Source organism: Pseudophryne corroboree, chromosome 4 (assembly GCF_028390025.1).
Source record: "Pseudophryne corroboree isolate aPseCor3 chromosome 4, aPseCor3.hap2, whole genome shotgun sequence".
NCBI lineage: Eukaryota > Metazoa > Chordata > Amphibia > Anura > Myobatrachidae > Pseudophryne > Pseudophryne corroboree.
In genome coordinates, this window is record NC_086447.1 from 226,416,593 (window position 1) to 226,444,067 (window position 27,475).

Consider the following 27,475-nt stretch of genomic DNA (forward strand, 5'->3'; position numbering starts at 1 on the left):
GCGGCGCCATTGCTGCCCCCTTCGCCCCTGTAAGGATGGAGAGGGTGACCTTCTGGTGCCCCGCCAGCTTGCTCTAATCAAATAACTGGAGACGAGACTTGTAATTTTGTGCAAAGAATAAATGGTCACAGCTTTATTTCCACCTAATACCAAAAACACACCATTGCAGGGTAAAAAGGAGAGGAAGCGGTGCATGGCTCTCCCGCTGTTTAGAGAAACGACTGGGGCGTGCCTTACCGGCAATGGCCACGCCCCCTCCCCGCCTGAGGCGTACCCGGCCCGCCCTTGCGGGCCGACGGACCACGCCCCCTGCGCTGGGGGACCAGCTACCATGCGCATAACACCCTACCACGGCGCGCAACCCGTATGGCCCCTGCCGCATTTAGCTGGAACCAGGCGTACGGCCTACTAATTGGTGACTTATGCGAGGCATTCTGACAATCCCCCCTTACCATGCCTTGTGCACCGCTCCTTCCCCGCCACACGAGGTCCCAGCGACCTGCGGACCGAAGCCCCACCCTGCGCTACCACCGCAAACCCTCCAACGCATCCTGCAACGCATTGTTGAAGATATCAAGGCCTATGTCCGACAGGTGCACCCCATCGTGCCTGTAAAAACCCTCACCTCTCTCTGCAAGGTCATTGTGGTGTATAACGCTTCCCCCGTTGGCTGTGACCACTTTACCGATGGCCGCATTGACTTTCTTCCTAGCTCTGTCTATTCCGTGCCCTGACCTAGCCCCCCTCCAGGCTAGTCGCGGGATAATTTTTGACCAGACTATGCGCACGTTGCTCCACCGCCCTTTTATCCAGGCAATGTCCTCCCTGGCCTGCCTGATCAGGTCTAGCGACTTTGTTTTCCCGATATCGTTTCCCCCAAGGTGCAACACCAACACGTCGGGCTTTCCCAATGCCCGCTCGGCTTTGAGCCAGGCCTCCCTGGCCTGCTCCCATACCATGCCCCTGTTGCCCAGCCAAAAACTGCTGCCTCTTCTCGCCTCATCCCCAGCTGGCGCCCGTATGGTCTTTTTGCGGCCCGTGCCGCTGCCCAGAATATGTATGAATGGCCGAAGATCCAACACCGCTGACCTCCAAAAAAATTTGTACCGCCTCGATTGGACAGACTGTTGTGTCCTGGTGCCTGCCCAACTGGACCCATCTTCCCTTCCCTATCTGGTCCGTTTTTGACTTGTGAATTTTGCACAAGACCGCGCCCTGCGAGGCCGCTACGTTTTTTACCAACAGGCCTGTTCCTGTGGCCGTTTTTGACTGCGCTACCAGCTCCCCGACCCTAAATGCTCCGCTAAACGCCATGATAAACGCTGCTTTAAACAGTGTTTCCTCGTACTCTCCGCTACATACTTTCGCCACTATGTGAATAATGCTCTTAAGCCTCTCTATGGTTACTGGCTCCCGGGAGTCCGGTCTCCGTATCTCCGCTCTGGCCCATCCCTTCATCACTGTGCGCACTACGAATGCCTTAGTTAGGTCCTCTTTCCCTAGCAACTTTGAAAAGAAAGATACCCCTGCCAGCCTGGTGTTTGCCACTGCCCTTGATGCTCCCTCCTCCCTACTCTTGCCTAAGAATTCCAACAATTGCTGCAGGGGCGCCTGGCCCTCTGAGCTTACGTTCCCCTGGAACTGCTGCCATTTCTCCCATGCTGCCACGTACGCTTTCCAGGTCTTGGGCGCCAGGGACCTTTCCACCAGCTCGTTCAAACAGGCTCGGCTATCTGCCAAAGATGAGAAGGGCATGTTAAACCTTGGCCCCGCGCGAACGGCGCTGCCGCCCTAAACACCTCCCATTTCTGACGTGACAGCGCGTCCGCGATAACGTTCTCGACTCCTGGCACATGCTTTGCCCTGAATGTGATGTTGTGCCTCAAGCATGCCGCTACCAACCACCTCAGCAACCTAATCACCGGTGCGGACGAGGCAGATTGGCTGTTTATGGCCTGTACCACACCCATATTGTCGCACCAAAACTGTATGAACTTATTCTCTAGCCTGTGGCCCCAAACCTCTACGGCTACCACTATAGGAAACAACTCCAAAGCTGCCAAGTTCTTAGTCAAACCGCTGTCCTTCCACCTTTGCGGCCATTCTTCTGCGCACCACTCTCCCTGCAAGTACGCTCCGAAGCCTATGGCTCCTGCTGCGTCTGTGAACAGCTGCAGTGCATGGTTTGGCGATATCTTGCTCGGCCACATGCGTACCCCGTTAAACTGTTTCAAGAAATCCTGCCATACTAACAAATCTTCCTTCAATTCCCCGCTGATGCGGATGAAGTGATGTTTCTTCCTCACTCCCGCTGTTGCCCTTTCCATACGTCGCTTGAAAATCCGCCCCATAGGGATTACGCGACAAGCAAAATTCAGCGACCCTAGCAATGACTGCAACTGGCCCAAGGTAACTGACTTCGCTTGGGCGCATGCACTGATTTCTCGCTCCAACTTTTCGATTTTTTCTGTTGGCAACCGGCACTCCATCTTCTCTGTGTCGCTCTCTATACCTAGGTAAGAGATAACCTGTTTTGGGCCCTCAGTTTTCTCCCCCGCAATGGGGACTCCGAACTCGTTCAGCATCTTTGTGAGCTCTTGCAGCAACTGCGCGCACTGCCCAGACTGAGCTGGGCCTGCCAGCAAGAAATCGTCCAGGTAGTGCGCTACTGCCCTACAGCCTGTCCGTGCTTCCAAGCACCAGTGCAAGAAGGAGCTGAAAATTTCGAATAACGCGCAAGATATTGCGCATCCCATAGGCAAACATTTGTCCACGAAATATTGGCCCTCAAACTGGAAACCCATAAGGTAAAAACTGTCCGGATGCAGGGGGAGTAGCCTGAACGCTGACTCGATGTCCAGCTTCGCCAACAAGGCCCCTTTCCCTTGCCTCCTAACCATTTTTATTGCATGGTCAAACGACTGATATTGCACCGAGCACTGTTCCACGTCCAGGGCATCATTAACCGATGCCCCCTCCGGGAAAGATAGGTGTTGAATAAGTCTGAACTTTCCCGGTGCTTTCTTGGGAACTAACCCCAGCGGTGACACTACCAAATTTTCAATTGGGGGGGCCGCGAATGGCCCGGCCATCCTGCCCAACTCCAATTCTTTTCCAATTTTCTGTCACGCCACCTGCGGCTGCTCCCTGATGGAATGAAGGTTCCTATTGCGGTCGCCCGGAAGGACTTCCCGTCTTACTGGGATCTTGAACCCTACTCTAAAACCCTCCTGCAACCGCTGGGCTTCTAAACGCTTGGGGTACCTGGCTAGCCATGCCTGCATACCCTCCAGCCTCACTGGGCTACTTGCCTTTGACAGGCACAAGCGCTCCGGATACCTTCTCCCCTCTCTCTCCCTGGCGGCCTTTTTTCCTAAAGCAGTCTTTTGCCGGGTGACTTCCGCTGCAGTGCGTGCATGCGTGCTTGAATTTGCAGAACGCCCGTGTGCACCGGGTGTCATTGAAGGCGTAGCATTTGAGCATATCTTGTCTATGCGTGCCAGGCCTCCCTGTCCCCTGCCTTTGCGCTGTCGCTTCTTTATCGCTAGCCCCTCTTGCCTGCGCCTTGAGCCACAGCTCGATATCCTTTGTCCCAACTTGATGGGTTGCTGCCCTTGCGCTCTTAACCTAAAGGACTCGTCGTATCTGCGCCACGCAGTTCCCCCATAATCCTTGTACACTGAATAAACAAGATTGATGTATTTCATCATGTTCATTGCCATATTTGGGTAACCTTCTATGTAGCAACCAGAGTATGCGAACATCCCGGTCATCCAATTGTCAATTGTCTTGTAGGATTCCCCTCGCCCTACTCCCTTCTCGCTACCCCTCTCCTTGTCCCTGAGACCCTCCTCTGTAAGGGAGCATATGTCGATGAAATCCCCCTTCACAATTTTCTTCCTAATTTCTTTAGGCAAATGCCCTGCCAATGCGCCTAGCTCGTGATCCAATGCGCCTCCCTGCTGTAAGAAAACTGGCTTAGCTGCTCCGGTCTGACCTAGCTTACTCCACGCTGTATCTGCCCCTGGGGCTGACAACTTCTTCTTCTTGTGATTGGCCCTGGCCAACCGCAGTTGCTCTTTCAATACCTTGCATGACTCGTCGTCGTCTGACTCGGACGCGCTGCTATTGCCCCGCTTGCCCGCCTGATTATCTGCGGCGCTGTTACCCTCCCATTGTGTGTTCGCTACATCGTTTAAGGTGGCCCCCCTGCCATTTGCGCTGTTTTGGTGCAACCCCTGCCTCTGCCCCTTTTCAGTACCACCCCTCACACTTTGTGTATTGCTATTAAACAACGGCATAACATTCACATTCTGCATGTTAAACACATGGTTCATCTCACCGTTCCTGAGTGATGCTGTGGAGACGTCTTCTCTGGCCGGGCTGGTCACGGCACCGGCCTCCGCTGTATTCTTCTCCGCCGCTCTTGCAGCGGCAAGATGCTGCCCTGACGGGCCGCTGGGCATGGCGAGGACCGCACTGTCTCTGTAACTGCTGTAATTGTCTTGGATTCTCGCTTGTGGTTGTGATGTGAAATCTTGCGATTGTGATGCGAAATCTTGTGCTTGTGATGTAAAATGTTGCGCTTGTGATGTGAAATTTTGCGATTGTGATGTGAAATCTTGCGATGTGGCTCCTTGCTCCCGATTGCTTGCTTGCGGCGTTTCGTGGCCCCTGCTCTGTCCTGTGACTGGCGTTGGTGTCTGCTGGTACATTCTCCTGGGCGGGGATATAAACGCAGGGGAGCGGGCAAGCTGGTTTCGCAACCCTAGCGTAATGTCCCTGTCCTGTGCGCTCCCTGCGCCCTGTCCCCAGTTACCCCCTTGCCTAGGAGTGCCCTCTGGCTGCCTAGCCGGGCTATTATATTGCTGTGTCTCTGCCAGGAATACCCATCTCCCCCTCACTTCGGGTGACCCTGCCCCGCTAGCTGTGTCGGTGAGAATAACTCCCCCTTCCTGGCATGCTGCTCCTACGTTCCTAGCCTGTGTTGGGGTATTCTGCAACCGTTGTGCTGCAGCGTTAATAGGGGTTCCCCTGGACTGTAGTAGGCCATAGCCGCTCTGCCCCTCCCCCCTTGGGCCTAAAATGGCTGCCCCATTCCCCCTTTCTCCTATGCCTTCTTGCCCCGGCTGGTACTCACCCCCCTCTTGCCCTTGCTCCTTTCGCAGGGCTGCTGGTCGCTGCTGCCTTCCGGATCTAGCAGTTGCTTTTCCTGCTTTCTTTCTTTTTTCCCCTGGTTGTTTCTTCTTATGTGTCCTCCAGCCACCAGATGGCGCCACAGCACCATTTTCACTGCTCCTGTGCTGCCTTTCTGAAGAGGAACGAACGGATGGGCCCTGCAGCTGCTGACCAGAAATGCTGACCTCCCGGCCTCTGTATCGTGCTGGAAGCTCCCTTCTCCTCTCTGGCCGCTCTGCCAAGCGCTGCCCGACCCTTGCTCCCTGCTGTGATGGTGACCTGCCTCCGGTCACTGTGGAAGCCATGCCTGGATCCCTGGAATTGCAGCAGCCACCGGACAGACACAGGTACTTCCTTTCCTGTGTGGGGAAAATGGAGCTATTAACTCCCTCCCCCCCGGCTGCTGCTTTATCTGCCTCTCCCTCCTCCCCCCCCGCCTCTGGGCCGCACCTTTTACTGGCCCAGGGCTCCCTGCAGGTGATGCAAAGGGGAGGGGGTCCTGCCTCCCTGCAGCCAACCCCCCCTCCCCCGGCGTTCACGCCTTCGGGCCGCCCGGCACCCCTCCTCCTTATCCTGCTGCGGCGCCATTGCTGCCCCCTTCGCCCCTGGAAGGAGCTCCATCTACTAACCCAACAACCAACGGGATTTCCATCCTCCCTCCCGATCGTGTGAGGCGGCCACAACAGCATCTTCGGAGGTAGGAGCTGGCAGCTTGGAAGCTAGGAAGGCAGGACTAATGCTTGACAGGCAAGCCTAGTACCCAGTTAACTCCGTTGGGGGGAGTGGTCATCAGACTGAGGCAGCCTTACAGACCATAACCCGGGGAGTGGATAGTGTAAAGTCAGCCAGCTGCCAATGGGAGCAGGGGGAGTGAGCAGGGCCGGCTCCAGGCATGTTCCAATAGAGTGGCCGAACAGGGCGCCGCACTTTATGGGCGCCGCTAGCTCTGGCCGCCATATTGGAGCCTGGAGCCGTCCCTACAGCAGTGTCCGTCTCCTAGCAGAGATGCGCACTGCATGCTCCCTCCCCGCTACTCGGCGCCGGCCTGTGAGCCAACCAGAGCTCGCGTTCCGGCAGCTGAGGCTCATGATTGGCTGCCGGACCGCGAGCTTTGATTGACCGGACCGGCGCCAAGTTGAAGCTGACACTGCCGCGGCCACTGGAGATTGAAAGCTAGGAGAGGACACGCTGCGCTCTCCTCCCCGCCCTCAGCTGGACAACAGAAGCACGGTAAGCAGCACGGGGGGGGGGGGTGAGGTGAGGTGAGGAGAGGATATCTGGCACTAGGGCTTATGTCTGGCACTGGGGGACATGTCTGGCACTGGGGGTCTGATCTGGCACTGGGGGTCATGTCTCGCACTGGTGGTCATGTCTCGCACTGGGGGTCATGTAGGGCTTATGTCTGGCACTGGGGGACATGTCTGGCACTGGGGGTCATGTCTCGCACTGGTGGTCATGTCTGGCACTGGGGGTCATGTATGGCACTGTGGGGTCATGTCTGGCACTGTGGGGTCATGTCTGGCACTGTGGGGTCATGTCTGGCAATGGGGGTCATGTCTGGCACTGGGGTTCTGGTCTGGCACTGTGGGGTCATGTCTGGCACTGTGGGGTCATGTCTGGTACTGTGGGGTCATATCTGGCACTGTGGGGTCATGTCTGGCACTGTGGGGTCATGTCTGGCAATGGGGGTCATGTCTGGCACTGGGGGTCTGGTCTGTCACTGTGTGAGTCATGTCTGGCACTGGGGGGTTTGTCTGGCACTGGGGTCATGTCTGGCACTGTGGGGTCATGTCTGGTACTGGGGTCATGTCTGGCATTGGTGGCATATCTGGCACTGTGGTGATAAAGCTAAATATTTATCTTACTTAAAACCCTTTAAGAGGTCTAAGAACACTGTACGCTATTGACGTATGGAATACCGTAAGGGTACGCACGTTGCGTAACAATCGCTTAGCCGTAGTCGAGACGCTCAAGCGTCACGTTCGCTCACGGCCAAGAGATCACATGCAGGCACGCTATTGGCTGTCGACTAACGTAATGGTTCGCCATAGCGTAGCGAACGCTCGGGACCACGAGGAGATCACCAGCGGCGCAGACGCTCACAATGTTAAACCTTTATATGTAAACCATGAACAATGTATTATACAGGAAAACCTTAGTGAAATGATAGAGTGTAGATGCAACACAGTGTAACCTTATTACCTCAAAAGCTGTTCTAGCGTCACCGACGCTCTAAGAATACTTAACACTATAAGAAATACACAAATACCGGGCTTAGGGTCTAACGCCTTATATGAATGTTATACTTGAAAAAGAATAATACAATACAAGTCATACACTACAATATAACATAGACTAACTAACCAGATAACTACACAGGAAATACAATACAATACAATTACGTTTAAGGAAAAATGAGAGAGAAAGAGGAGGAGAGAGAGAGAGATAGAGAGAGATATGGCTCACAATAACAATAAAGACAATATGATTGCGGAGAAAACTTACGCACAAGGGGAACGATCGCATGCGCCTCGATATCCAGCTCCCAATTATCAGCAATGAGAACCGTTGAAGAGAGAAGAGAGTGAGCTGGATATGGTCGGCTTGTCTATTTATGCCCCACACACAATACAATTCAATGGTCCCTACAATCTCATTGTTCATTGGACACAGGAATTCGTCTTCGCATTATAACAAAAGGTCATAGGTTGATTCATACAGGTGGGCTGAGACCATTTCCAACTGCTCAGGTGGGTGGGAAACTAGGTTTCCCGCCGCATGGATAAGTAAGTGCAAATAATAGTAAAAGTACATAAACTTCTTATGTCCATAACTATTCGCACGAGCGATTAATCCGCTTCAAACCAATACCGGAATATTGCTAATTAAATACTCTTCCGATGGATACTAAACACTACTGTATGACCCATGACTGACCCTTCGTATCAAACAAAGAGGGATCTCTTTGTCCATGAACATGCTATATTAACTAAACTTTCAGAATCTATCAAGGGGAACATGATCTACAAAATACATTATATAGTTAAAATATGTAACGAACGAGTCGCCCGCTAGACGCACATAAACTTTACCGTAAATGCGCACGCACGGCAGCGGCGAGTATGCGCACGCACGGCAGGGCTCATGAACGTGCAACAGGCACTCGCATGAGGTGCAAATATGGCAGTGTGTAGCGTGGTATTTTTCTGACTTTGACAGTCCACCCTTTGGCAGTCAACAATAACTGCCACTTCCTAAAACATTTCAAAACGAGAAAAATATATGTCAGGTGTAAATACATTTCCATGGTTGGGTAAGGGAGGAGAGAAGAAGGTGTGAAAAGGGTATGACCTAGTGAGATAGCAGAAGCATGTGTGTATGAATCCATGTTTGGGGGGTCATGTATCATCGTGCCGTACGTGTTTTAAATCAAGCTTCGAGGTATTGCGAAGTATACATTTAAATTCCTTCTTATCCCGCGGTGCGGGTCTGTGGATGGGCTGTCAAACTTTACCGAGCTCTTTTCGGATTTTGGTTGCAACAAAATGGGGGAGCACATTTTAGTTGATGATACATGAATGGGGGAATATGTGACTGGTGATATCTGTGCCTGTATTCCCTATCGACTATGTGTGTTATTACCTGAAGGTTGTAGAAATGAAGATAAAGAACACTTATGGTAAATGCAGTGGTATTCTATGTCAGGTTAATGAACATTTGTCGGTTGAGGTCTTGTTCGGTGTCTGTTGAATGCAGTCTTCTTTGGGCTTTTGCCAAAAGGTGTGGGCAAAAAGCTTTGTCAATGTCCATAGACTTACAAAAGTGTTGGGCTAGCGTAATTTTAAAATTTCTAGGGAAACTGGGGGTCTATGGTATAGTTCATCAAATATCTGTGTATAAGGTTGTCAAAACTTCTTCTTTAATCCATCAGTTGTCTGTATACGGGATCATCAAATTCCTCGTCAAAAGTGGGTCTTTTTACCTTGGAAAAACCGGAAAAACAGGTGAAAGAAACGGACCGTATAATCGCATTTTCATCACATCATTGTTTCTACAGTTGGGTCATAAATCAAATCCATTGGAATTACAATTTCCTCACTCCTTAGACTCATTACCCTGGTACTACGTTTGCACTTCATTAAAGCCTGACCGCATCTAAATATCAAGCCAATCGATATGACAACACCTAAGATACATAGGAGAAACTTCCCTACATCCATTATGACTCCTTGAGCCCATTCTCCTAAACCAGAGAACCAATTTCGCGGGTTCAACCATGACACCCAACCAGTCAGCTCATTACCCACAGCAGCAAGGGTGAGATTGTGTCTCCTGCGAAATTCCCACTTTAATTGGAGAATATCATCCATCTTTTGGTCTATGACTTCGACCGGGTCCTCGGTACTATTCGTTATATATGTGCAGCATTTCACGCCGTACTGCGTTGCCAGTGTGACACAATATCCACCTGTTACTGCCGTGAGATAATTAAGAACCATTCTATGCTGAACCAGTTCCGTTTTATAAGCTTGAAGTTCTCTTCCAGTATACCTAAACGTGTCATCATACATTTCTGTGATATTGTCTAACAAATTTGCAAGCGCAGAGATATATCTATAGTTCAGCACTCCTCTAGCGGTGCGAGTGAAATCTAACGCAAGTAGGACCTGAATCCCGGTGGATTCATGGATCATGTCAGAGGCCGAATGCTCTGTCCTTTCTGTCAGTTGCCTTTTAACTACGTGCTCGTAGTGGGTGTGAGTATAAGGAGCTTGGGCACCACGGTGTATATCTTTCATTTTGGCATGTGATACAGTCATTACCTCAGGCAGTACTTTTCCAATATAACACAATCCTTCAGCGTTTGGGGCAAGCCACTTATACGCCTTCCTCCCGCATATGAAATATGCATCATCGGGGAGAACATATGGGACGGAGTAGGACATAACCATATTACACATCCTCCATGTGAAATCTCCTACCCCTAATTCTCCCATCTGTCTAGTACACGTATCAGTTTGTACGATATGTGCACAGTATCCTGGTGATACTTCTCCAACTCTCGTAATCCTACTTCCTAGGGTATACCTATATCGGAAAGATTTTTCTCTACTGGCTATGTGGCGTATAAGCTCTGTATCTGTCGGCATTCTATCTGCTCTATATGAAAAGGTCATGGTTTGGTTACTCCATGACACTTCCCAATTTCCCGGCTTTCGGGGATTGGTAATGTTAAAACATATTAGGGATCTATCCACATGATATTGGTGGAGCTTCAAACTAGGAGGACTGGAGATATTAAACCTCCTGTCCACCGGTCTCCCACCCTTTAGCTCAAGTACCTCCCCTACCGTTAAAGGAAATGGTACTAGTCCTGATTTGCTATGACCTTGAGGTACTTGAGAGCATACCCAACAATCTGTTTGATTTAACACACTACCCACTAAGGAGTGATAGTCACTCAATGGATGCCGGTCCATGTGGATATTAAAACTGGATTGGCATTTCTTAATGCACCCATCCTCAACTACATTGTCACAGAGCCTACAGATACAATTTTCTTCAGCTAACAATCCTTCACAATTCCTTCTATTGTCAATGCTATCGGATCGTTTTCTGATACTCGCCTTTACTTGTTGGTTAAGTTGTTCTTGGAAAACTACGCCTCCATCTTTGTCATCAGAACCCATTCCAGAACCTCTCTCGACCTCCATGGTACTCTCGCCGGAACAGACTGTTCTGGTCAACATCATGGTCAACAGGAAAATCCGGATCACAGTCTCTTGGGGCAAGTCCATCTTATAGGAGGAAACAGAGAAGAATGAGAAGGGGGGAAAAATAATTTGAGGGAGAGGGGATGGGAAGTGGAGAAAAACAATAAAAGGGAACAGGGAATCGACAACTGCTTTTGATCTTATGATTTTCCGATGCTCAGGTGCCGCCTCAGTCCTCCTGGAACAGACACTCCAGTGATACAACTTACTCTACCGTCTGTTCTTTATCACGGGACCTCTCTGGATCAGCAACCTTCTTACAGTGGGACGAATGAACCCAAGTCTCTCTCTCGGCAACCTTCAATGCTGTAGTGCTAGTCAATAAGACTTGGTATGGTCCTTCCCATCTGTCAATAAGGCAACCTGAGCGTAGAAAATTCCGTATCATTACATAATCCCCAGGTTCAATGTCATGACAATTACTATCTGGTAAATCAGGAATCACCAACTTCAAATTATCATTTTGGTTCCTTAACTGTTTACTCATGTTAATCAAGTATTTTACAGTCACTTCATTGTTACACTTCAAATCATCCTGAGGGTTAATCATAACATGCGGTTGTCGACCAAACAAGATTTCAAAGGGAGACAGATTAAGAGGGGACCTGGGAGTGGTTCTGATGCTGTACAGTACAATGGGTAAAGCTTCAGGCCATGTCAATCCTGTTTCTGCCATAACTTTGCTCAGTTTATTTTTAATAGTGCTGTTCACTCTTTCCACCTTCGCACTCGCCTGTGGACGGTATGGAGTGTGCAGCTTGCTATCAATTCCCATCAACTTACACATTCCTTGAAAGACATCACCTGTAAAATGGGTACCCCTATCACTTTCGATTATTCTAGGGATACCATATCTACATACAAATTCCTGCACAATTTTCTTAGCAGTAAACATAGCGGTATTTGTGGCCGCAGGAAATGCTTCGACCCAATTTGAGAATACATCTATACAAACAAGTACATATTTCAGATTTCGACAAGGGGGTAATTGAATAAAGTCAATCTGTATTACCTGAAAAGGGCCGCCTGTAGGTGGGATATGAGATGGTTCTGTTGGTATTGCCTTTCCGATATTCTTTCTCAAACAGGTAAGGCATGACATTGCTCTCTTACTCGCATGAGATGAAAATCCTGGGGCGCACCAATATGCTCTTACCAACTTGCACATTCCCTCCTTGCCCAGATGAGTCAGCCCGTGTGCTGCCTCAGCTAAACATGGAAGATATGCTCTGGGGGCCACTGGTTTACCTTGTCCATCCGTCCAGAGTCCTGAGGACTCCTGACCATATCCCTTTGCCTTCCAGACTGCCTTTTCCTGTGTGGAACACAAATTTTGCATTTCACACAGCTTCTGTGTGTTGATGGTATTAAATACCATCAATTGTGTGGTGTCTGTCTGTCTGGGGGTACCAGCTGCTAACTTAGCTGCTTCGTCTGCTCGGCTGTTACCGAGTGATACTGGGTCCTGGCTATATGTGTGTGCTTTACACTTGATAACAGCCACTCTGTCGGGTTCCTGTATCGCTGTTAGAAGCCTTTTGATGTGAGCTGCATGCGCTACCGGTGTACCAGCTGCCGTCATGAAATTTCTGAGGCGCCATAGGGCTCCGAAATCATGGACTACCCCGAATGCGTATCTAGAGTCGGTGTAGATATTGGCTGACTTGCCCTTAGCCAATTCGCATGCTCTGGTTAGGGCGACCAGTTCAGCAACCTGGGCTGAGTGAGGTGGGCCTAGCGGTTCTGCTTCTATGGTGCCTTGGTCATCTACGACTGCGTATCCAGTACACAAGTCTCCCGAGTCCAGTGGTGCAAGTAGAAAAAATGTCTTACGGGTACTGTGTGCGCGCGCCGAAGGCGCGCGCGCAAAAAAATGGGTGTGGCCAAATGCCACATGGGGCGTGGCCAATGAAAATGGGGGCGTGATACACATATGGGGGAGGGGCAGATACACGTATGACCCCAATAGTGTCAGATACACGTTGCACCACAGTGCTAGATATACATTGCCCCACAGTGCCAGATACATATAACCCCACAGTGCCAGATACACGTTGCCCCACAGTGCCAGATACACAAATGTCCCCAGAGTGCCAGATACACAAATGTCCCCAGAGTGTCAGATACACATTGCCTCACAGTGCCAGATACACATTGCCCCACAGTGCCAGATGCACATTGCCCCACAGTGCCAGATACACAAATGTCCCCAGAGTGCCAGATACACATTGCCCCACAGTGCCAGATACACATTGCCCCACAGTGCCAGATACACAAATGTCCCCAGAGTGCCAGATACACATTGCCCCACAGTGCCAGATGCACATTGCCCCACAGTGCCAGATGCACATTGCCCCACAGTGCCAGATACACATTGCCCCACAGTGCCAGATACAGAAATGCCCCCAGAGTGCCATACATTGCCTCACAGTGTCAGATACACATTGCCCCACAGTGCTAGATACACAAATGCCCCCACTGTGTCAGATATACATTGCCCCCCGTGCCAGATACAGAAATGCCCCTACAGTGCCAGATATGCCCCCAGTGCCAGATATCCTCCAGTGCCAGGTATACATGCCCCCCTGTGCCAGATATCCCCCAGTGCCAGGTATATATGCCCCCCTGTGCTAGATATGCCCCCAGTGCCAGATATCCCCCAGTGCCAGGTATACATGCCCCCCCCAGTGCCAGATATCCCCCAGTGCCAGGTATACATGCCCCCCCAGTGCCAGATATCCCCCAGTGCCAGGTATACATGCCCCCCCAGTGCCAGATATCCCCCAGTGCCAGGTATAACATGCCCCCCCCAGTGCCAGATATCCCCCAGTGCCAGGTATAACATGCCCCCCCAGTGCCAGATATCCCCCAGTGCCAGGTATACATGCCCCCCTGTGCCAGATATCCCCCAGTGCCAGGTATATATGCCCCCCTGTGCCAGATATGCCCCCAGTGCCAGGTATATATGCCCCCCTGTGCCAGATATGCCCCCAGTGCCAGGTATACATGCCCCCCTGTGCCAGATATCCCCCAGTGCCAGGTATATATGCCCCCCTGTGCCAGATATGCCCCCAGTGCCAGGTATATATGCCCCCCTGTGCCAGATATGCCCCCAGTGCCAGGTATACATGCCCCCCCAGTGCCAGGTATAACATGCCCCCCTCCCCTACTCACCGCTGCCGTCGCTGTCCTCCTGTCTGTCATGTGAGGGAAGGAGAGTGCAGCCTGCGCCTCTCGTTCCCCTCAGTCTTCGGCGGGTGTCTCAGTTTAATTCAGCGCTGATCCGTGAGCCAATCAGAGCTCGCGGGTGCGAGCTCTGATTGGCTCACGGATCGGCGCTGAAGTAAACTGAAACACCCACCGGAGACTGAGGGAAACGAGAGGCGCAGGCTGCACTCTCCTGCCCTCACATCAGAGGCGTGTGCGGCGGTGCGGCGTGGGGGAGGGAGGGAAGGAAGAGGAGCGGCGGCCCGTCGGTGTGGGTACGGCGTACCCACGGCTAAATTCTTACGGGTACGCCGTACCCACCCGTACCCGCCCACTTGCACCACTGCCCGAGTCCGACTGTCTGTGACAACTACCGTCCGTGTAGAAAGTTAGATCTACATCTTCCAGTGGGTTGTCACTGATGTCAGGCCTTGCGGTAAAATTTTGGGTCAAATATTCCATACAATCATGTGTGTCCTCCTTTGTATTAAATCCTCCTTCCCCACCACTCTCATCCTCCACCCTTTGTGCCTGTCCAGGCACACCTGGGAGATATGTTGCAGGATTTAATGCACTGCATCTCCTTATGGTGATGTTTACGGGGGCCATTAGTGCCAATTCCCATCTTGTAAACCGCGCTGATGAGACGTGCCTGGTTTGGGCAGAATTTAACAAGGCTGACACTGCATGTGGTGTATGAATTGTGAGGTTGTGACCTAGCACTACATCTTCGCTTTTCGTTACTAGCAATGCTATCGCAGCAACGCTTCGCAAGCATGTGGGGAGGGATCGCGCTACCGTATCTAGCTGAGCGCTGTAGTATGCTACCGGCCTGCTGGCATCACCGTGCTTTTGGGTTAGGACGCCTGCCGCGCAACCAGCACTTTCTGTTCCGTATAGCTCAAAGGGTTTTCCATAGTCTGGCATACCTAATGCTGGCGCCTGCGTTAGGCACTGTTTAAGTCTCTCAAATGCCATCTCGGACTCGTCTGTATGCGAAATCCGATCAGGTTTGTTTGAGGAGACCATCTCCTGCAAAGGTAATGCCAGAATGGAAAATCCTGGGATCCAGTTACGGCAATACCCACACATTCCTAAAAACGTTCTGATCTGTTGCTGGGTTTGAGGCAGAGTCATGTCTCTAATTGCTTGAATTCTATCAGCGGTCAGGTGTCTCAGTACTTGTGTTAGACAGTGTCCCAAATATTTTACTTTAGTTTGGCATAATTGTAACTTGTCTTTGGAAACCTTGTGTCCTGTGTCTGAAAGATGAAACAGGAGCTGTTTCGTATCCTTCAGGGATGCTTCCAATGAATCTGAACACAGTAGTAAATCATCCACATACTGTATCAATATTGATCCACTCTCTGGTTGGAAAGACTGTAAACAATCATGCAAAGCCTGAGAAAATATACTTGGACTATCTATGAAACCTTGTGGTAATCGAGTCCATGTGTATTGGACTCCTCTGTATGTAAATGCAAACAAATATTGGCTGTCAGGGTGCAGCGGTACCGAAAAGAAAGCGGAGCAGAGGTCAATAACAGTGAAAAATTTCGTAGTGGGAGGGATTTGCATAAGGATGACAGCTGGATTTGGCACTACGGGGAACTGACTCTCAACTATTTTGTTAATCCCCCTTAGATACTGCACTAGCCGGTAACCCCTCCCCCCACTCTTTTTCACAGGGAAGATGGGACTATTGGCAGTGCTGGATGTTCTTACCAGAATGCCCTGTTGTAGCAAGCGCTCTATTACGGGATAAACTCCTAACTCCACCTCTGGCTTCAGAGGGTACTGTGGGATTTTTGGAGCTATCCTACCATCTTTTACTTGTACAACTACCGGAGCTACGTTTGCCATTAATCCAGTGTCCTGTCCATCTTTAGTCCAAAGTGACTCTGGTATCTGGGATGTCATTTCTTCTACCTGGGAGGGAGTCCTATTTGTCATAATGGTATGTGACATTAATTTTGATGGGGAGTCTAACATGTCTCGCACTTCCTGAGCAGGATTCTCAGGTATGTCCAAGAATACACCTTCAGGAGTACAATAAATGACGCACCCCATTTTACACAATAAGTCTCTTCCCAGGAGATTAGTTGGTGCCGATGCAGCCAGCAAAAAGGAATGCTTGGTATGTAAAGGCCCTATTGTAATCTCGGCTGGTTTGCTAACAGGGTAATGCTGGACTACTCCCGTTACTCCCATGGCTGGAATTGTCTTACCAGTGGTTCTCATGCCCACTGTCGAATTTATCACTGATTTGGCCGCCCCCGTATCTACAAGAAAGTTTAATGATTTACCAGCTACATTAATTGCAATTTCGGGTTCACTTCCAAGACTTGCAATCAATTTTACTGGCTGCAGATTACAGGTATGGCCACACCCCTATTGGGTATGGTGACCTCCCTGAATCCCGCTGGCAGCAACTACTTGAGAAGGGGTTAAATGGGAACTACCAGAGGCTTGCCAGTCTCTGTTCGGGGGGTATCTTTTTGTTTCCCCTGCATGTGGCTCATAACTCCGTTTCTGTGGACCCTGCTCCCAGTGTCGTGTGTCGTGTCGTTGTCTAGGGGGTTGATAAGACTTTTGTATGTTTCTCGATTTACAGTCTCGTGCAAAGTGTCCCTCTCTATGACAAGAATAACAGGTTACCACATTTGACTTACCCACAGGGTTTGGTGATTTATACAAAGGCTGCCTTGTGGTCAGGGCCTGTATACTTACGGCCATTAACTTATCACCTTGTAATTCCCTGTGTCTGGTGATATTCCGATCGTGATCAACAGCTGCCTCTCTCAAAGTAGCCACCGACAGACCTCGCCAACATGGTTGCGTGGTCTGTACCCTTGTCTTTAATGCCTCTTTTAAGCCATCCATTAGTACAGATACTGCTACTTCTCGATGGTTTATGTTTGTTTTAATGTCCTCTATGCCTGTGTATTTAGCCATATCTAGTAATGCCCTGTGAAAATACTCTGCAGCTGTTTCTGACTCCTTTTGTTTAATGGAGAATATCTTGTTCCATTTAACTACAGCTGGGAAATACTCCTTTAACTGTAAACTTATCCTTTTTACATTATCTTTGTTGTACACATCTGTAAGAGGTACATCCTGATCCAATCCACAGTCAGCTAGAAATTGAGCCGAGTCGACATTGGAGGGTAAACAAGCCCTCAGCAATACCTGCCAGTCTTTGTTATTGGGCTCTAAAGTGTTCCCTAGGTCTCTGATGTATTTCTGGCTAGCAACTAAGTCTTTCCTAGGGTCAGGGAATTCAGACACTATGGTTCTTAATTCCATTCGGGAAAATGGGCTATACATGGCAATGTTCCTAATGGGAGTGACTCCTGTGGTGTCTGTTTTCCCATTTGGAATAGCTATCACCCTAACAGGATTAAGTCTAGCAACATCATTCTGTGTAGATTCTACAGCCTGTGGTGAAATGGTTTCAGCATAGTGTATGGTGCCGTACTTACCCGTAGATACGACCTCACCTGTCCCTCCGCTAGGGGCCTTTGTTACTAATCTTAAGGGTTGGGCCGTGCCTACTGTAGTTTCTGATATGGTGGCTGCTAGAGAGAGCGCCGATATTGTTGCCGATTCGTCCTCTTAATCACACTCCTGGGGAAAGTTCAAAACAGGGTACAACTTGCACGGGTTAATACTTGCATTGGTTAACTTATTAACATTTACACAGTTGCTAAGTGTTTGTTTGTTACACCCTAGTGCGTCATTCTCCGCAACCAATTTCTCTCCTGTTATGTAAGGTGGCGGCGGGGCCGTGGCCATCAGTTTCCTGATAGGATTAGATCCCGCCGCCTGAGCCAATCCTCTCTGTATTTCACCCTCCTGTTGCCATAACTGCAAATAATCATAATGTTTGATTCGTCTCTTTGTTGGTTTAATGAGACATATCCTCCTCCTTAGATTTTGTAACACTTCTGGGCTAAAGCTACCTACTCTTGGGAATTTCTCCCCGTCATGTACCGTCATTCTCTCCCATTCATCACATAAAACCTCTGTGTGTGAACCGTATTTTTCACACATTACGTACCTTGCCGACCCGACTGGTTGGTTTACTGAATCAACCCGAACCGAGGTTGATCGCCCCCTACCTGAACAATTGGCCCCCATACCTGTAGGCGTTGCTTTCTTCAGCCAACCCTTACAAAAACCAAAATGTTCAAGATAGGCTGACGGTGGCGGTTTACCGAGTACCCCACTCACTCGCCCACGCCGACCAATATGACCTACACACTGCCCTAGTGCTGGCGTACTCGACCCAGGGCTCCTATGAACCTTTGTTTACTGGAACATGTGAGTGTGATCCGCAGAGCATTAACCCTTTCCAGTAACTGTTGGTTGTTGGATAATTCCTGAGTGACCAGCGAACTTCCCTTTAGAAAATAAAAAGTTACACAAATCACGTCAGAATGTACAGATAGTGTTTATGACCCGTTTCGTACACAAATGGTACTGGTCAGATTTAACTAATGCACACAATTACGTGCGGTACAATCGTTCAGCACATAAGCAACTAATCTTATGTGCAGAGCGACCAGTGGAATCGAAAATTTCGGCTGCGAATTCCTTCAGCATGAGCTTCAGTGGCCTATATGGGTTCTGCACCAACCCCCTGGATTGTGCTCTTTTCTCTATTTATAGCGGACTTCCTTGTCTGCTGTACCTGGACCTCCTGGTCTGTTCTGGACCTCCTGGTCTGTGCTACAGTGTGACCTCCTGGTCTGCTATACTCTAATGCTCAGATTCTATGTTTAACAAGGGATGCCTCCCTAGCCACCATGTACGTCACTTACATGCATGTACCCTGCGAGAACTCAACTTCTTGTGGTTCAACCTCAAAAATTGTATAAACTTATATATACAAAACACTCACTCATCACATGTACACTTTTGTTTCTATTTCTATTTCTGCGCAGAAATTTCTTTCCTTTAGACCAGATGTGTTGTAAATTTGGAGAAGGATCTGTTAGTCTAAATTTCGGACACTAAAATAGACTTGCGCTATTTATCGCGTTGCCACCTTTTCGCCTGTTAAAAATAACACTAGCGTGTGATTTGAGTTACGTGGGCGTACACGGGCGCTCCGTTACGTAATATACGCTGCGTGCGTCGGCCTTTGAGTTGCGTACGCAAGTCTCACCCTTTGTTAGAGACACGTGTACGCAAAGCAAATATCCACCGTAACACAATTTACACGTTTATCAATGTAGATGATCCTCGATCATCTACCGAACACCACACCAATCTCTCCTTGTATCTTTAGGTAGAGCTGCGTGCGTGCTTTGCACTTTATCCCTTAATGTATTACTTTTACACTTTAACTATGAAATAGCGACAAATCTCTCTTAGCACGTTTATCAATTATAAAATGGCAAACAGGAGAGTGATATATGAAAATACACGAATAAAAGAAATGCAGATATGCGTGTGTGCGTACGCAAGACAGAAATAAACAGTTTTAAAAGACACTAGCGTGTTGTTCTTACCTCCGGTTCCGGATTCCCTCAGCACCCTTTACTAAGCAAAGCAGACGCTTATCCAGACAGCACTACGAGGAATATGACCTCCCGCCCTTTGCTGATGGATAATGTCTGCTGAAATTACCTAGCAGAGATATGTGAAGGACGGACGAGCCGCCAATTGATAAAGCTAAATATTTATCTTACTTAAAACCCTTTAAGAGGTCTAAGAACACTGTACGCTATTGACGTATGGAATACCGTAAGGGTACGCACGTTGCGTAACAATCGCTTAGCCGTAGTCGAGACGCTCAAGCGTCACGTTCGCTCACGGCCAAGAGATCACATGCAGGCACGCTATTGGCTGTCGACTAACGTAATGGTTCGCTATAGCGTAGCGAACGCTCGGGACCACGAGGAGATCACCAGCGGCGCAGACGCTCACAATGTTAAACCTTTATATGTAAACCATGAACAATGTATTATACAGGAAAACCTTAGTGAAATGATAGAGTGTAGATGCAACACAGTGTAACCTTATTACCTCAAAAGCTGTTCTAGCGTCACCGACGCTCTAAGAATACTTAACACTATAAGAAATACACAAATACCGGGCTTAGGGTCTAACGCCTTATATGAATGTTATACTTGAAAAAGAATAATACAATACAAGTCATACACTACAATATAACATAGACTAACTAACCAGATAACTACACAGGAAATACAATACAATACAATTACGTTTAAGGAAAAATGAGAGAGAAAGAGGAGGAGAGAGAGAGAGAGAGAGAGAGAGAGAGAGAGAGAGAGAGAGATAGAGAGAGATATGGCTCACAATAACAATAAAGACAATATGATTGCGGAGAAAACTTACGCACAAGGGGAACGATCGCATGCGCCTCGATATCCAGCTCCCGATTATCAGCAATGAGAACCGTTGAAGAGAGAAGAGAGTGAGCTGGATATGGTCGGCTTGTCTATTTATGCCCCACACACAATACAATTCAATGGTCCCTACAATCTCATTGTTCATTGGACACAGGAATTCGTCTTCGCATTATAACAAAAGGTCATAGGTTGATTCATACAGGTGGGCTGAGACCATTTCCAACTGCTCAGGTGGGTGGGAAACTAGGTTTCCCGCCGCATGGATAAGTAAGTGCAAATAATAGTAAAAGTACATAAACTTCTTATGTCCATAACTATTCGCACGAGCGATTAATCCGCTTCAAACCAACACCGGAATATTGCTAATTAAATACTCTTCCGATGGATACTAAACACTTCTGTATGACCCATGTCTGACCCTTCGTATCAAACAAAGAGGGATCTCTTTGTCCATGAACATGCTATATTAACTAAACTTTCAGAATCTATCAAGGGGAACATGATCTACAAAATACATTATATAGTTAAAATATGTAACGAACGAGTCGCCCGCTAGACGCACATAAACTTTACCGTAAATGCGCACACAGTGCGCCTGCGGGTGCCCGCAGCGGCGAGTATGCGCAAGCACGGCAGGGCTCATGAACGTGCAACAGGCACTCGCATGAGGTGCAAATATGGCAGTGTGTAGCGTGGTATTTTTCTGACTTTGACAGTGGGGACAAGTGTATCTGGCATTAGGGGCATATCTGCCACTATGTGGGGCATATATGTATCTGGAACTGTGGGGGCATTTATGTATCTGGCACTGTGGGGGCATTTATGTATCTGGCACTGTGGGGGCATATCTGGCATTGGGGGCATTAATGTATCTATCACTGTGGGGGCATATCTGGCACTGGGGGCATTAATGTATCTGGCACTGTGGGGGGCATTAATGTATCTGACACTGTGGGGGGCAATAATGCATCTGGCACTGGGGGCATTTATGCATCTGGCACTGGGGGCATTTATGCATCTGGCACTGGGGGCATTTATGCATCTGGCACTGGGGGCATTTATGTATCTGGCCCTGTGGGGGCATATCTGGCACTGTGGGGGCATTTTTATATCTGGCACTGTGGGGACATATCTGGCACTGTGGGGGCACTTATGTATCTGGCACTGTGTGGGCACTTATATATTTGGCACTGTGTGGGCATTTATGTATCTGGCACTGTGGGGGCATTTATGTATCTGGCACTGTGGGGGGCATATCTGCACTGTGGGGGCATTTATGTATCTGGCACTGTGGGGGGCATATCTGCACTGTGGGGGCATTTATGTAGCTGGCACTGCTGGGGGGGCATGTCACGTGTAGCTGGCACTGCTGCAGGGCATGTCACGTGTAGCTGGCACTGCTGGGGGGCATGTCACGTGTAGCTGGCACTGCTGGGGGGCATGTCACGTGTAGCTGGCACTGCTGGGGAGCATGTCACGTGTAGCTGGCACTGCTGGAGGGCATGCCACGTGTAGCTGGCACTGCTGGGGGGCATGTCACGTGTAGCTGGCACTGCTGGGGGGCATGTAATGTGTAGCTGGCACTGCTGGGGAGCATGTCACGTGTAGCTGGCACTGCTGGGGAGCATGTCATGTGTAGCTGGCACAGCTGGGGAGCATGTCATGTAGTGTTCCCGCTAGGCGTCTGTGGCTAGGCAATGTGTCTCAGTGCTCTCCCTGGTGCAATGTGTCTCAGTGCTGTGCCTGACGCAAAGTGTATAGGAGGTTCTACCTGGTGCAGTGTGTATTAGCTGCACTACTGTGAGGTGTAATGCAAATTGTCACTATTATGTGGCCACGTACCTTCCCCACGAAGTAACTCCCCTTAATTTTTGCTGCGCGCCTTCGGCGCGCACTGTTCATGCTTTGGCATATAGGTATGGGAACAGCAAGCAGTATGTACATCATTTTGCCCTCCTAACTTAAAAATGTGCCCTCCCTGTGATCAGCACCATGCCCTAAAAAGTGAACACTATCATGTGTAGCTGGCACTGCTGGGGGGCATGTCATGTGTAGCTGGCACTGCAGCGGGGCATGTCATGTGTAGCTGGCACTGCTGGGGGGGCATGTCATGTGTAGCTGGCACTGCTGGGGGGCATGTCATGTCTAGCTGGCACTGATGCGGGGCATGTCATGTCTAGCTGGCACTGCTGCGGGGCATGTCATGTGTAGCTGGCACTGATGCGGGGCATGTCATGTCTAGCTGGCACTGCTGTGGGGCATGTCATGTGTAGCTGACACTGCTGGGGGGCATGTCATGTGTAGCTGGCACTGTTGGGGGGCATGTCATGTCTAGCTGGCACTGCTGCGGGGCATGTCATGTGTAGCTGGCACTGATGCGGGGCATGTCATGTGTAGCTGACACTGCTGGGGGGCATGTCATGTCTATCTGGCACTGCACATTATGTGTATCTGGCACTATACTGGAGACATTGTGTGTAAGGAACACTACTGTGGCTATGTGTAAGGCTGCTAATTGTGTGAAAATATATTTATAGTTTGATGATATGAAGTTACGAGGCCACGCCCACTTTTCCAGAGGCCACTCCCACTTTTCCGGGGGGGGGGGGGGGCTTTGACATTTTCTCGCTCAGGGTGCTAGTAGGCCTGGAGCCGGCCCTGGGAGTGAGCAGGGAGAGAGGATTGGTACATGACTCCTAACTGCGGGAGGCTAAATAACCAGCCACAGACGGCCCCGTTGTCATTCATACTCCTGTACTATAACTCCAGGTACCTATAAGCTATGGGTTGTAAGTCACAAGCCCATGTATAGAGGAACTGGAGGATCTTATTACCGGTGGTAGCTCTCTAATAGACATTATCTATTGTTCCCTGGTGCCCCGCAGGTGTAGCGCATGTATCTGAGGGATTAATATCAGGAATAGCGCTCCTGGTGAACTGTGATCCCCCTAAAAGACTAAGACTATTGTACAGAGTTAAAGCAGACATTATATGCCCGGTTCATTGTTTTGTGAATAGGATAATAAGTGAGCTCACCTGAAGAACTGAGAACCCCTGGATATATATAGAGATGTATCTATACGAAACTGATTTATGAATATATTCATGTCAGGAAATGTAGGCAGTTTGCCACATCGATCCCCATGGTGTTACAACTAGAGATGATACTTCACCGGAGAATAGACTAAAGCTGATACGCCGTACTCTAATTTCCGATTCTCTGCATACCCAGTGTTTCGGCTTAGTATTAAAGCTTCAAACCCCCTTCCGGAGCGACGACACAGAAGGAGGGGTGACTCTTAGGAATTTGGATTCTCATTACATCAATTGTTGTCCACGGGGTCCAGCAAGCCGACTGAACCTAAGCCCCTACACCGACTATACCGATATATATCTCCACACCATATCCACCATCTAAAATATACTTCGGTGGGTGGTTCATGGAACTTGAAGGTACCAGAATGTTTTTTTTTGTATTGCATGCAGACATAGTATAAAATAGGTTATTAAATACGGTAAAAAGGGTAATTCAATTTAGTTTATTGGTGTATCGTGTATGAACTTGAACTCCTTTGTTATGCTGTATATAACCCGAAACCCGATTTATTGTCTTCAATAATAAATGTAATTTACCGGAGTCATATGAGTCTTGGTTGAGGAGGTGAATAGTGACCTGGAGGAAAGAAACCACCTAAACAGGTAAACATCCGATGGGTCACCCCTGTCACATCTCACCGGTAACGCACCCTCCAGGATTATCACCGGTATGCCCCTTGACACTTCTCACGGGGGGGCCTACCCAAGCAGGCCAGGGTAAATTGGCTTGGGTGGAGGCACTGAATACAGAGCACTTTAGTAGATCCAAGGGAAAACAGGAAAATACAGTAGGTCTACACTAATGATTAGTGACTCGTTGAACGCGTCCTGCATTGAAATCACTAAAAGGATAATTTGTTCAATACTGAGCATGATAAGCATTGAGCTTTCTGTTGGGGAGATGTATCAAACCTTCTAAATAGTTATTAAGTTGCTCAAAACAACCAGTTAGATTCATTTAGCTAGTATATTCTATAAAATGACAGCTACAGTCTGATTGGTAGCTATGGGCAACCTCTCTACCTTTGATATATCTCACCCTTTTATAACAGTGCCCTATTTTGTCCTGACATCTTTAACTCCCAATGTTTCTTTTACCATTATTCAAAATCTTGATTCAACCACCTGAAACAGATAAGTGGAAATAGGATATGTTAAGTGAAGGGTTCTGATCAGGACATACTGTATATTTCAGCCACAGCTTTATTAGTGTAGGAACAAAAGGTGAAGCAACATGAGTGTGATGGGTGTTAGGTATAATACAAGAAGATTTTAGCAGGACAAGAGAAAGAGAGAGATAACTTATGCCATCACTCTGCTTCTGGGTTCATGCATCTACAGCACATGCACAGGCATCAGCATGCCATGCATCAGTGGGGGAACCCTCTCCGAAAAAGAGTATCCCTCTCCGAAAAAATCTATGATGGAGTATCCCCTAGGCTACTATGGGCTAACTCCATCTTCAGATGGCATTAGTGGACAAGGTCATGCTCTTCAATATTTTGCATTCTAGAACTTGGTAAATCTGACAATTTAGCAGCCGCCATAAAAACCTAAGTGGATACATATATTCCACAAATACAATACAGTGCAGAGTGGCCAAATTGTGGGAACAAGGCCCCTAATAGCATATCCACAAGTAGGAACATCTGATCCTCTTTTACTCGTCAATTATTCAATCTGTTTTTTGCACCTCGATAATAGTGTGGATTGGCAAGAGCCCAACCCATGACAGGAACAGACTACAGCGAATCGTAAAGGTAGCGGAAAAAATCATAGAGACAAACCTCCCAGCAATTAAGGATACCTATCGGGCAAGGGTCGCGAAGCGGGCGGAAAGGATCATTGACGACCACTTCCACCCCGCTCACGTCTTGTTCCGTCAGCTGCCATCTGGCAGATGGTACAGCTTGCGGCTGGTGAGAACTGCTAGACACAGGAACAGTTTCTTCCCCCAAGCAACTATCTTGATTAATTTGACAATTGCCTAGCCCATTTCATGTCATACACGTAACATGTACTCAAGTACCCGTCATGCTTCTCTTCCCAGCATTATGTCATGTGTTGTAACTTGTCTGAGAGCTGTGGTCATCGGAAACAAATTCCTTGTGTATTATGTACTGATATACTTGGCAATAAACCAATTCTGACTCTGAGTACAGTGGGCAATACTTAGTACCAGCAGACTGTAGAGCTCAGTAGAGTGGGTATTACAACTACCATATAATATGCTGCATTGGTAGTGTAGTGTATAGATGGCACATCCTAGATGCTCTATGCCAGTGTCACCAACCTGCATGGTGAATAGCCAATTCTGTATCTACGTACTCAAATGGTGCTCATGATGCACAGTACTGTACATATCTGTTGGTACAAATTGAAAGAGGAAATTCTTATTGGTGTGAGTGTTACTTTTATGACGTTGATAATGTCATAATCATAATTGATTGTAATAATCTGAAGAGGGTTCATTGGTTTCTTTAAATTATGTAATTCTTCTACAGGTAGTGGACATTGTGCCTTCATTTTGGAGGTTGAACCAATAATTATTAAAATGCAGCTTATTCTTACTAGGAATGTGTGTCTCAGTGATGTCACTAGCTAGTAGTAAACTAATATGCTAAATATTTGTAAATATGATAATGACAGCCCCTACTGTATGTACAGTAGGGTAATGGTGCACTCTAATGTCAGATTGCTGCCAGTGCTGATTTTTTTATAACTGTGAATAATTACTTTTATATCAGGTATAAATGGAAGAATGTATGCCAATTTACCTGGCCTTACTATGCACATCGGAGATCATGTAATGTGGCATCTCATTGGCTTAGGGAATGAAGTGGACATACACACAGCGCATTTCCATGCACACAGTTTTAAATATAAGGTAACCATTTTTGATCTTGGTATTTCTGTATATGCAAATGAATACAAAGTTATGTAAGTAATGCTTAATGTATAACATACTAGCTATACATTACACAAAAATATATCACCTGAAATAAATTTCTCTTACGTCCTAGAGGATACTGGGGTCCACATTAATACCATGGGTATAGACAGGTCCACTGGGAGCCAGGGGCACTTTAAGAAATTGACAGTATGGGCTGGCTCCTCCCTCTATGCCCCTCCTACCAGATTCAGTTTAGAAAATGTGCCCGGAGGAGCCAGTCACGCTTGGGAAGATCCTGAAGAGTTTTCTGCATTTATTTTCGATGTTGTTGTTTTCAGGCAGGTCTGGCTGGCACCAGACTGCCTGCTTCGTGGGACTTGTGGGGGAGAATGGCCCAACCTACCTAGGGTAAATGGTCCCGTTCCCCGCTGACAGAACACTGAGCTCCTGAGGGTCCTATTCGCAAATCCCACCACAGCAAGCGTACAGACCCGCAGCACGCCGCCACCCCTAACAGAGCCAGAAGAATGAAGAGTGGTGAGTAAGTGGATGGTGTGCCGGTTAATGGGTCGCTGGCTGTAATGGTGGCACAAGGGTAGGAGCACAGCGCTGACAAGCAGGCTGCAGCTCCAGGCTTCAGAGGCATAAAGGGTGTACGTTTCGCTGTGAGGGGCGATCTGAAGCCACAACATCCATATACCCAAACTGGCAGCACTTCTACAGGGGTTTTAACCCACTGTAGGACAGAAATTACCTCTGCCAGTATATAAAAAATGGGAAGACCATGCGCCATTAAGGGGGCGTGGCTTCTCTATGAGCGGATCCAGCAGCTCACCAGCGCTATTTTCCCTCTGCAGCTGAACACAGACAGACTGGCAGGGAAGTGCAGCTCCTCCACAAGGACTCCAGAACACCTCAGCAGTACCAGGGGGTCATAGCAAAGGGGT

The 27,475-nt window shown here is 48.6% G+C and overlaps 1 protein-coding gene across 1 annotated transcript in view; it reads left to right on the forward strand.

Annotated features, from left to right (window-relative positions):
* The window catches only part of LOC134910877 (ceruloplasmin-like), a 327,221-nt gene that overhangs the window by 258,275 nt on the left and 41,471 nt on the right, over window positions 1–27,475 (forward strand). The window contains exon 19 of the mRNA XM_063919263.1: window positions 26,383–26,522. Coding sequence (XP_063775333.1) covers window positions 26,383–26,522 — 140 coding nt within the window. The remainder of the gene's footprint in view (window positions 1–26,382; window positions 26,523–27,475) is intronic.